Below are 11,996 nucleotides of genomic sequence, written 5' to 3'. Positions count from 1 at the left end.
CTTAGGTTTCCCAGATAGGACATCTTATCAGCAAATAAGAATAATTTTTCCTTCTCCTTTCCAATATTTTTCTTCCTCCCCTTTGCCCAAAGGACAATAGCCATTTGTTATAATACATACACTGTTTTAAATATCATTTTTAAATCCATTAAATATCATAATATAGTAATCTTTAAGCTCAGGAGTACTGTGAAATGTAGGGTTTGAAATAAGACAAGACATTATTCCTGCAATGTTGAGTATGTCAGATTAAAAGTAGCTGGAATGGCTAAGTTGCAAAAAGACTTTCCAAGTAATATGTCTGTGCCTGTTTTTATCTTCTTACTAATCTAAAAATATTATACAGTTTAGTGTAAGTTATATTAATGCTAAGACTCTACTTGATTTTGCTCCTATGAATGTCATTGTTCAATTGAGGGCACTTAGGAAACAAATATTTGTTGGTGCCAATGTTGCAGACAGTTGAAGAAATGGATGGAGGCCACCAGAGTCAAGTCTCCGAGTTCCTGCTCCTGGGAACTCAGAGAGTCCTGCAGACCAGAAGGTCCTGTGTTAGATGTTCCTGTGTATGTACCTGGTCATGGTGTGGGAAATGTGCTCATTATCTTGGCCATAGGGACTGACTCCCACCTGCACACTCCCATGTACTTCTTTCTGGCCAATCTCTCCTTCGCTGACCCCTTCTTTGTCACCAACACAATCCCCAAGATGCTGGTAAACATTCAGTCCCTGAACAAAGCCATTTCCTACGTGGGATGTCTGACACAGCTCAACTTCCTGGTCCCCTTGGTGACCCTGGCCAACCTCATTTTGGCCACGAAGGCATATGACCACTATGTGGCCATCTGCGGCCCTCTCCACTACACCATGGCCATGAGCCCTGGGCTCTGTGTGGTGCTCCTCACCTTCTGTTAGGCACTCTCTATCCTCTGTGGCCTCATCCACACCCTCCTCATGCTCAAGGTGACTGTCTGTGGGTCCCAAAAGATCTAGTACATCTTCTGTGAGATGTATGTCCTGCTGAGGTTCACGTGTTCCAGCACTCAGATGAATCACACAGTGCTGATGGCCACAGGCTGTTTTATCTTCTTCACCCTATTAGGGTCCATGATCATGTCCTATTCCAGATTGTCTGAGCCATCCTCCAAATACCCTCAGCCACTGGGAAGTATAAAGCCTTCTCCTCCCGTGCCCCACATTTGGATGTCATCTCCCTCTTCTATGAGACACTTGACATGGTATATCTGTAGCCTCTCCTCACCTATTCCATGAAGGACTCGGTGGCCACAGTAGGCTGTGGGGTCATCCCCATGATGAAGAACTCTTTCATCTATATCTGAGGAACGAGGACATGCATGGGGCCTTGGGAAGACGCCTCCTAGGGAAAGCCTTCACAGAGATTGACGTGAGGGTAATTTGGGGCACTGGAGTGGAGACTGGGAACTTGCTCCATCATGTGAAGAGCATTACCCTCTGGGGAACACAGGTGTAAACAGGACAGAGATCCTGCTCAGAATGAGCTCACAGATCTGTGATGAAGAAAAGACATGGTAACCCAATATCCCCAAATCGCACCCGCCTTGGCAATAAATAAGGTCATGCAAACACTAATACTAGAAATCTGTAAGCGCAAATCCTTCACTTACCTGACCATAGGGCCACAGTGCCCCCAACCCAGCCTTTCAAAACATAGCCGGTTATGATCTGGGAGGGGTCTTATGTTGTAGCACACACCCACTCATGCTGGTGAGCGCTGGCCCTCTCTAAGGAGCCCACTACTTGTAAGCCATTTGGAGGAGACACCTTGCACTACCCTCCCTGCAAGTGTTCTCTGTGAGGCTGCCCAGCTCTGATGCTCTGCTGGGCACAGCTCCCACTGCTTCCGTCTGACCCAGAGTCTCTGGACAAAGCCCCTCAAATTCAGGCAACACTTGAAAAGTTCTCTCCTTTGCTCTGGGCTTATTTTTGTCTCTTGGGCCTTAACTAATAGTGACTGTGCCTTTCTCCTGCTTTCCTTTTCTCTGTGGGAAGGCCCTACCCCTGGGCAGCCCATCGTATCCTTTATGACTCTGGCTCCTCACTCCATTGCCCTTGCAACAACTCCATTCTTCACTCAAAACAAAACTCTCAAGCATATCAACACACATTCCTGAACAGGAGGGTGGTAGAAGCAGTAGACAAGAAGGAGATAAAAGGGAGATCTAATCTCTACTTAGGTTCAACCTGCCCTGTACAATGCACTGCCTAGAAAAGGGATAGTAACTGATACAAAGATACGTCATTGGAAGGTGGCAGTTGGGAAGAGAGAGCAATCCTTTACAGATGAGGCAGGGGAGCCAGCACTGACCTCGACTTGGAGACAGTTGAATTGGTAAGTTTCACTTCATTTCATTGTTAATGACCAAATGCCTTTTAGGCGCCTCAAATTGAGCTCCAAACATGAATCAGGAGCTCACGATGGACAGGGAAGAAGACAATTTTAATGCAGTGCCTGAAGGGTTATGGTCGGAGCAGGAGAGTTGGGAGCACAAAGTAGGAAAGCCTAGCCTGCCTTGTCTGTGATGGAGGATTCAGGGAAGGCTTCCTTAAGGTGGTGATAGCTGAGCTAAGATTAATGAATGCTGATGAGTCACCCAGAAAAGTGGCCAGGGGGAACTAAGATCACTCCCAGAGGGGCGGAGGCATGGAGTAGAGGGGATATTCGCAACGGCCTTGGACAGCTCTCCCCATCCCTAGGGTGTTTGTGGAAGTCACCTCACCATTCTAAGTGTCCTCTTCTCCCCTGTAAACTGAGAACAACAGCATTGTGTCACTCGAAGGGCAACTGTGAGGATTAAATGAGATAATATGCAAGAGCAGAGAGCATGTCCCATAGTCAGTGTAGTTGTTATTAAGCAGAACAACTGGACAAAAAGGCAATGGGGTATAAACACCTTGATGCATACAAGGACTGTCCCAGCTGAGTGTAACTGATGACCAAGCCACAGCAAGCCCTGTGGCTGAGGAGGACATAGTGGGGTACAGGCCGCCAAGGCCTTGTTGAAGAGCTTGGAATATATTGTGTAGGCGATGAGATACCACTGAATGTTTACTATTTTTAACTTTCATTGTTTTTATTAAACCAACAATATGCGTTACTGTAGAAATACTCAAGTAAAAATAAGCCAAAAAATAATTAGCTGTATTTAAATTTTACACTTTGATCTCAGCTAAATCAAATTAGTTTGAAACTTGTTTTTTTACAGAATAATATCTATGTTAGTAAATATCCGGCTATATTACAACTTAATGCCGATGCAGTAGTTCAGTGTGCAATTCAATAAATATATCAGAATTCATGTAACGCACTTCTCAGTATTCAATATAAAGTTGCTTCCAGTTTTTTCCCGTTGCTTGCAACATCATAGAAAATGTCTTAGTTTTGTTCACTTACCTGATTGTTTCCTTAGGCGAAATTGGTGAAGTGCACTTGCTGGGCCAAAAGTTTTTATTGTTCATAGTGTTGGTACATTTTTCAAAAACGACCTCTACAAATCCACCCCTACATTTTCACCAGGAGAGGGACACAAGCTGTGGTTTTTGTTTTGTTTGGGTTTATTTGCCTGTTGAGGTTCAGAAAGGTGAGAAAGCTGCGGGAACTCTTAAGTGCAATAGGCAAAAGCAAAAGTAACATTGTGTTTTTTAGCAACACAGTGCTCATTAACATTCTACTAAAAATAGGGGTATTCTTTCTCTCTTTCAGATCATCATGGAAATAGCCGCCCGGAAGTTAATTCAAGTTCCAACCGACACTCAGAAGTGGGAGCAGTCCTTTGTGAGCTGGCTCCCAGCTATTTTTTGTTGTTATTAATCCTCATTGGAGGATATTTTTCCCATTGATTTTTAAAGAGAGTGAATGGGAGAGGGAGAGATAGAGAGAGAAACATTGAGACACATCGACTGATTGCCTCCCGCACATGCCAGAACCAGGGCCAGGGATCTAGCCTGCCTGCAATCGAGGTGCATGCCCTTGACTGGAATCGAACTTGAGACCCTTCAGTCCACTGGCTCCCAGCTATTAACAGGCTATCTGCTATGTCTCTTTCTCTTGCTCTCCAGCTGCTCTAATCTAATTGAGAACATCCAGAATTTTTTTCTGATCTAATATAAAGAATTTTATTAAACTAATGAAGTCACATGTCCACATGCAATCATCATCTCTGTGGCCAGGCCAGTGAGCTGTGCTGATACCTCCACTCTGGGTCCCTGAACCACACTCCCGGAACCAGCTAGATATGGAAATTGGCAGCTGTTAGAAAGGGGGAAATGGAAGTCATGTCCACCACAGGCCATTGTCAAATAAAATGTTGACTTCGGGTTTCCGCTATGATATAGAAGAGCTTGGAAGTCCTTACTCTCATTCTTAGAAAAAGAAAAAAGATGAACAATCCAGAAAAATGGAACTCTTTTCAGATCAATCAGATCATTGAAGTTCTATGACTTTGAAATTAACCTTTGCTGCTGCAAACCATTGAGATTTAGGGTTTTGTTAGCACAATACAACCTAGCCTATCTTCCTGATAAATGGAAAACATCTTTTCCACTCAAAATGAGACATAAAATAAAAAAGCCATGAAAAGACAGATTTGACCACATAAAAATGTAACACATCTGTTTAGCCAAACACGCATCCATCAAATTGAGAAAATGGCAAGCTAGAGAAACCATTTGCAAGTTACATGTCAAAAAGCTGACATCCTTTGTTAACTAACCTTTTTGGTCTTGGAGGAGAGGCAGGACATAGGAAACAATTTCTAAGGAAAGCACCCTTAAGAGTTGGGATGAATGTTCAGGGGGAAGCATGCCAAGGCCTGGAGGTAAGAGATTACCCTTTGGGGTAATAGATGAGTTGGGGGTGGGGGTGGGGGTGGAGGGGAATAGCACTAATTGCTCAGAGTCTAGTGCAGTGATGGCGAACCTTGCTCGGCGTGTCAGCATTTTGAAAAACCCTAACTTAACTCTGATGCCGTGTCACATATAGAAATTTTTTGATATTTGCAACCATAGTAAAACAAAGATTTATATTTTTGATATTTATTTTATATATTTAAATGCCATTTAACAAAGAAAAATCAACCAAAAAAATGAGTTCGTGTGTCACCTCTGACACGTGTGTCATAGGTTCGCCATCACTGGTCTAGATGAAGTGGTGAAAAATGTGTACTGGTAATGCCCTCAAAATATTTTTGGGGTTTCACCTTAGGAAACGGTTCATTCAAACTATCATAACCAAAAGTAGTTAAATGTGAAGAACATGGAGAGATGATCCGGTCCAGGTCCTTATGGAAAAGGTAAAAACAAGCCCACCTACAGAAAGGAAGTCTCCAAGGTCACAGAGCAGCGGTTACAGCCCATATGCCTGGTTTTCCTTCATGAGAATTTTGCCCTGTGAGAGAAGCTCATTCTCTCCAACCCCACAGTGTCTGCAGAACCAAGAGTGTCAGGAAAGCGACACACAGTTCACCTCTGCTCATTAGACTGTAACTAGACACATCTTCCCTCCCTCTCCCCATCTGTCAGTCCTACCCTGACCTTCTAAGATGATCAGCCAGCCAGAGGAAGCATAGGAGGAATTCCCAGACATCTTTGTATCATTTTTCCTTTGGTGAAACTTAAACATTTTTTTTTTTTTTTGCTGGGAAGAGTGGGGGCTAACAATAGCATCAAATTTTCTATTTACATGGCCCAGCTAATGGGAAGTCATTCCATAGTATGAATTTTGTTCTTATCTCCAACCCCTGCTCATTCTGCATTTTCTCTATATCCATCTTTGACCTCAACATTCCTTAGTCACCTTGATTGATGCTCCTAATTCTCCCATCTTTTCTCATCTCCCATTTTCTCATGCCCTTATCCTTCTTTCTGGGTTCAGCTCACCGTCCTGTCGCATCCCTCCCTATATCCTCACATCTCATCTTCATGCCTCCACACCCAATCCTGTCCCACTACCCACTCTCATGTCTTTTTCCCCATCCCATTTCAGCTCATCCTTCCAGTTCCTTGGCTCCAAGAAGAGATCACAGAGCAGACGAGCTCCAGGTGTAGCCATGGGCAGTTTTAGGAGTGATACAGCTGAGGGACATCACAGCAGAACTGCCAGGACAGGGAAATAGCCTTCCGATGGAGGCTGGAGAAGAGACACAAATCAGGAATGGATGAGCTGAAGCTGGATGAACACCAAGAAGTGGAAATTCTCTGGGCTGGAGCTGCACTTTTGTACTAATCTTGAAAGTAAATTCAGAAAGAAGCATTACTCCCAGGGACAACATGATGGATATTTTCTAAACTAGGAGGTTTGGGAGAGAAAAGTAAGACTTTGGAGGAGAAGGTTATGGTGGACATTCTACATTGAAAAGTCTCAGGATCTGGTTGGAGCATAAATGCTTACTCTTTCAAAGGCTTTACCATATATGTGTGAAAGATGACTCAATAAGAGAGAAAAATATGGCAGAGGATGGAGATGAAGCATACCTTTTTTGACCTGAAGATATATCATTTATGCATTAATGTAGCTTTTATTTAATAGGCTATTTCCTTTTCTAGGCCCTACCTGTCACCTAGATATCCTATGGGAATCTATGTTAGTAAAAAGAAGGAACTGATTTTCTTGGAGGTGAAAGGTGAACAGTAGAATAGAATATTCCTTAGCACTGGTTTAAAACAGCTTTCTGCACTCTTTTCTAGAAGGAATCTCACATTTCCCACAAGAAGAAGACTTCACAGTGATATTATAGGTGATTAAGGAGTGATTAAGCAAATAATCCTTCCTTGCTGCCCAGAACTACCTGGCTTCCAAGGCTTCAACTCTACCCGGAAAGTGAGCGTAGCTAAATACAAGGAACAACTTGCCAGGGACACTTGCTTTGCAGATCCTAACCGCATGTCCCCTTATCTACTTGTCTTTCTCTATAGTATGTATCACTATGTGATCTATCATATAGGATGCCTATTTATTTCATTTCTTTTTTCCTCCCTTCATTAGAATGTGAGTTCCATGAGTGTAAAAACTTTGTCTATTTTGTTCACCAGTGCCCTAGAAGAGCATTTGGATCATAGAAGCAATTCAATAAATGTTTATTGTATGAATAAATTATGCAGGATTTCTTTGCAGGACAAACACATCACACAAAATTTTTCAAGATGAGGATCTATACATGAACGGTTCATAATCATTTCTTGAGTTACTGACTTCATGGGAAATTTTCCTCAACCCAAAAAAAGGCAGGGAAGAAGAGACCCTATCACCACTCAGTTCAGTAACCGCCTCCCAACCAGGACCCGCCACAGGGCACCCTGAACATCAGGGTTTCTAAGGCTGTAGATAAGTGGGTTCAGCATGGGGTTGATAACTGTGTTGAAAATCCCAACCCCTTTATCCTTATCTGAAGCCTCCTCTGTACCCAGACGCATGTAGTTGAAGATACCAGTTCCATAGAAGAGGCAAACCACAGTGAGATGGGAGCCACAGGTGAAGAAGGCTTTCTTCCTGCCCTCCACTGAGCGGATCCGTAGGACTGCAGCTGTCACGTGGGTGTAGGAGGTGATGATGAGAACCACAGGTGCACCTGTCATAAGGAAACCCAGACCAAAGAGCAGCAGCTCATTGAGTTGGGTGCTGGAGCAAGAGAGCTGGAAGAGCTGTGGCAGGTCACAGTAGAAGTGATTGACCTCATTGGGACCACAGAAGTTGAGTGTAGTTAGGGCAATAGTGTGGAGTGCATTGGTGGTGAGGGCACAGGCCCAGGACACAGCCACCAATATCCACTGGACTGAATGGCTCATGCGGGTGCTGTAGGTGAGGGGCCGGCAGATGGCCAGAAATCGGTCATAGGCCATGGCTGTCAACAGGAAGCAGTCCACACCAGCCAACTGATGGAAGAAGAAAACCTGTGTGAGGCAGGCTCCATAGGGAACTGCACGCTTGTGGGACAAGAGGCGGCCCAACATTGAGGGAACAGTGACAGTGATGCACCCAATGTCCAGTACTGATAGGTTCCCTAGGAAGAAGTACATGGGGGTGTGGAGTTTGGGTTCCACCAAGATGGCAGCCAGGATGCTGAGGTTGCCCCCAACTGTGAGCAGGTAGGCAAAGAGGAAGAGCACAAAGACCGGAGACTGCAGCTTCTCTGTTTCAACGAGGCCTAGTAGAATGAACTCAGTAACAGCAGTCCCATTGGTCTCAGCTTCTGGATCCATGAGTCCCTGTAAGGGAATGTCCCAGGTGTGGAAGCATCAGTCTACCTAATGTATTTATTCAACACTAGAGATCAGTGCATGAAATTCGTGCACAGGTGGAGTCCCTACACCTGGCTGTCGATCAGGGCTGAATGGGGCCTTCTGGCTGCTAGCCAAGGCCCCCCTTTTCTGGCTGCCAGCTGCTGGCCAGGCCTTCCTTAGTTCTATGCCGCCCCCTGGTGGCCAGCATACATCATACCAAGCATATTAGCCTTTTATATATATAGATAAGTGGTTTAAACCACCTATTTTCACAACTCCCTGATAAGTTCCCAGTGCTCTAGCTGATGATTTCCCACTCCCCACTACCTCACTCACTGACCTCCCACCACCTCAAAGCCTGTACCCTATTCTTAGCTGAGATGCCCCAAACCATCATCATCTTGCCCCTCCCATACTCTCTTTATTGAAAGGGCCAGAATACTTGGAAAAAATACATTAAGATAAAAGCAGACTTCCTCTTTGAATGTAGTAAGATTAAGATGGAATTTCCCCATTTTACTCTGAGGGATTAGTCCAAACCAATAAGCAGATTTCAAAATAAAAATTTAATGATATTTCCAGTAAAAATAGATGGTCTTTTAAAACATAGCCTAATCTCAAGGCTTTTAGAAATAGTGAAGATGAAGCAAAGATATGGCAGGAATCAAGGAGACGAACCTATGATTGTGGACGTTGGACACTCTAGCCAAGTTCATTTTCCCAAGGTGAGAGACATACTCTGAAATATAAATTCAAAATCCCTCAGTCAATAAATTGCCAGTGTTGTTGTTAATTAAGCCCTTCCTCTAGACTTTGAATAACAGCTTGATTTTAAATGATTTGTTTTTATGATATCTGCTACCTGCTTCTGAAATAAAAATTGCAACATAACCTACCTGGTGGTTGCTGCTAGGGGCAACCCTAGGTGGTTGCTGCTAGTGGAGGCCACTAGCCTCCACTTGTCCTTGCCCTGGGCATGGTCGATTGACCAATAGCTCTAAGGAGAGTCCTCACATGAAGCAAGCACATACGTAGAGCCAGATGGAGTTAAGTTCTTATAATAAACTCCTGGTCAAAATATATTTATGTGCCTTTACTGCCCATGGCATAAGCAGAGCTAGAGCTTCACTAAGATTATGTTATTCCCTTTTAGAGAACACACTGGCATCAGAGTTTGGAGTCTGGTGACTCTAACAAAAGGGAAAGGGTGATGAGGGCCTGAGCTCACACGGATAAAAAGTTGGATGCGGTGAACTCTAAAATAGTCTTAAACTAAGTGCACATACTTGGTGAGATGGGGACGGGGGTCATTCTCAGGGGTAATCATCATTTATAAAACTGATAATTGATAAATGCTTTGCAAGTTGACAAATCAATAGATGAATAACAGCTCTTTACATATATTAAAGAGTAATTAACTACTTTTCATTTTCCCTTTTGTGTCCATTTAAACATAAGCATTAGATTACGACCCTCTGATTTTTTTTTTATTCATGCTGTTTTCTCTACCTGCAATGGCTTCCCTCCAACTCCACATGGCCAAGTTTATGAACACTTGACTCAAATACTGGCTATGAATGAATTCTTTGTAAAAAAAAAAAAAGTCTCCATCTCAAAAGGGTCTTTCTCTCCTTATCTCTCTCTCTCCTTTCTCTCTCTCTCTCTCTCCCTCTCTCTCTCTCTCTCTCTCTGGATCAGGGGTCCTCAGACTTTTTATTTATTTATTTTTTTTTAAATATTCTATTGATTTTTTACAGAGAAGAAGGGAGAGGGACAGAGAGCCAGAAACATCGATGAGAGAGATCGATCAGCCGCCTCCTGCACGCCCCTCAGTGGGGATGTGCCCGCAACCAAGGCACATGCCCCTGACCGGAATCGAACCCGGGACCCCTGAGTTCGCAGGCCGACGCTCTATCCACTGAGCCAAACCAGTCAGGGCATGACAGGGCAGTTTTTAAAAATAACTTTATTGTAGATAGATAGATCTCAACTACCACTACACATTATTACTGTTTACCTTCTAGCTAAGTCACTTCTCTAAAAAGCATATCTCCCCTACTTCTCTGTAGACTGATTCAGTTTTCCAATAGCAGTACTTACCACAATATTTCACACATAGTAGTTACTCAATGTTTCTTAGATAAATAAATGATGGTTCCAGTGTTTATAGGATTTCAGAGAAAGAGGCTCTAGAATGAGCTGGAGTTGTTATGGAAGACATTGTGGAAATATTGAATTTGCACTAGACATTTTAATGCATTAGTCTGATGTAGTGGAGGGGAAGGGCCCAGTGCAGGGTACGAGGTTGCTGCAGGGACTACTGCTTTCCTTGGTTTTGATGGAACAGGCAGCAAATGTAGCAATCCACACACTGATAAGTTTCTTTTCATGTAAATCACCCAAAAGAATAAGGCCCCGTAGGTGGGTGAAACCTTCCAGATAAGTAAGTTATAGTCAGGAATAGAAGAACAACAGAACAGCTGCTGCCAACTCTCAGGTGGCCAGAGATACAACTTACCTGAAATCAGTGGGATTCTGAGATGACCTGCAATCATGCAGTGACATCTAGAGGGTCTGACAGGGTCACCATGATGCCCAACATGAGGAGCCCTCCTGTATGACCACTCTTGGGGCCTTGTAATGAGCCCCAGGTTCTCCTCGTGGAGCTAAAACAGCTCCCTACTCTGGACCTCCACCAGTTCCTCCCAGTGATGAAAAGGCTCAACAACCTGCTACTGGAGTGAAGGTTCTAGGCTGCCTGAACCTTCACTGCCCAGGACGATGAAGTCATCCTGGGCAGTGAACTAGACTCAGGGAGTCCCTTCCCACTCTCCCCTAAGAGTAACAAGGAGCAGGTGGCTTCATCCAGGAAAGGGGGCCATGGGCAAAGGGGCCAGAGAGGAACCAGGACCTCTGTGTTATCTTCCCAGATCTTTCCCTGAAAAGGCTTCCCTTTTTAGGGGCATCAGTTGCACTATATAGAGTTGGGTTTGAGCTGATGGCAACAGAGGAGCAAAGGAAGGATCCCTGAGAATACTCACCCTGACATGAGCATGGAAGCCAGTGGGTGTCCTTCAGGGAAGAAGCTATGAGCTGTGCAGACTCAGTTATCTACTCAGAAAATGAGGAGCTACCAGGATATAAAAGAAAATGAGGAAAAACAAGCTGACAGCTTCTCTATCCAAGGTCTATTTTCACTGGGTGTTATCCTCTGGGGAGACCTCAGAAATGAGCCCTCCCAGGAAAGAGGGGACAGCTGGGGAGAGATACAAGTTGTTTTGTAAACAAAACAAGCCCTTCATAACTATAGCAACAATGCCTTACACCTTCTGGTAGTTAGATTTCCTTTCAAAAGGCCTTATCTCTGCCCTGGCCTATGGCAGGGAGTTGGGGCAGGTGATATAAATTCCACTTAATGGTGGGTTGCTGAGGCCTGCAGGACTTGTCCATGTCTTTAAAGTCACCCAGCAAACTAGAGGTGTAATTAAGACTAGATACAGGTTTCCTAGGGACGGGCTTTCTTTCCCAGAGGCCAGCCCCAAGCAGGTGCCTTTGAGCAGAGACAAGCTCATTCCCAAACCTGCCTTAGTCCTGGGATGAGGAGGAGGCCCCAGAAGAGAGACAAGAGAGAGAAGCTTTCTCCAGACCCACTTTTCTAATGAGTTTTCCTGAGTGTGGTCCTTTCCCCCTCAGGGCCTTGTTAGTGGGGGCTACTGGGACTGTGCCTTGGGGAGCCTGTA

At 44.3% G+C, this 11,996-nt stretch overlaps 2 protein-coding genes across 2 annotated transcripts; one reads left to right on the top strand and one right to left on the bottom strand.

Annotated features, from left to right (window-relative positions):
• Positions 1 to 470: 470 nt before the first annotated feature.
• LOC102258717 (olfactory receptor 1D2) lies at positions 471 to 6,100 on the top strand. The gene is given in 7 exon segments (XM_014541932.1): positions 471 to 516; positions 519 to 584; positions 587 to 1,120; positions 1,123 to 1,332; positions 1,335 to 1,411; positions 3,743 to 3,814; positions 6,023 to 6,100. Coding segments are annotated over 7 exon segments (1,083 nt in total).
• A 1,187-nt stretch (positions 6,101 to 7,287) lies between these two features.
• LOC102258433 (olfactory receptor 3A2) lies at positions 7,288 to 8,241 on the bottom strand. The gene has a single exon (XM_005869019.1). The coding sequence runs from the start codon at positions 8,233 to 8,235 to the stop codon at positions 7,288 to 7,290; it is 948 nt and encodes a 315-aa protein (XP_005869081.1). The 5' UTR covers positions 8,236 to 8,241.
• Between the last annotated feature and the right edge of the window lie 3,755 nt (positions 8,242 to 11,996).

The sequence above is a fragment of the Myotis brandtii genome, unplaced genomic scaffold (assembly GCF_000412655.1).
Source record: "Myotis brandtii unplaced genomic scaffold, ASM41265v1 scaffold2839, whole genome shotgun sequence".
NCBI classification, from domain to species: Eukaryota; Metazoa; Chordata; class Mammalia; order Chiroptera; family Vespertilionidae; genus Myotis; species Myotis brandtii.
Note: the sequence above shows the minus strand (reverse complement) of the source record. Positions and strands in the feature narration are given on the sequence as shown.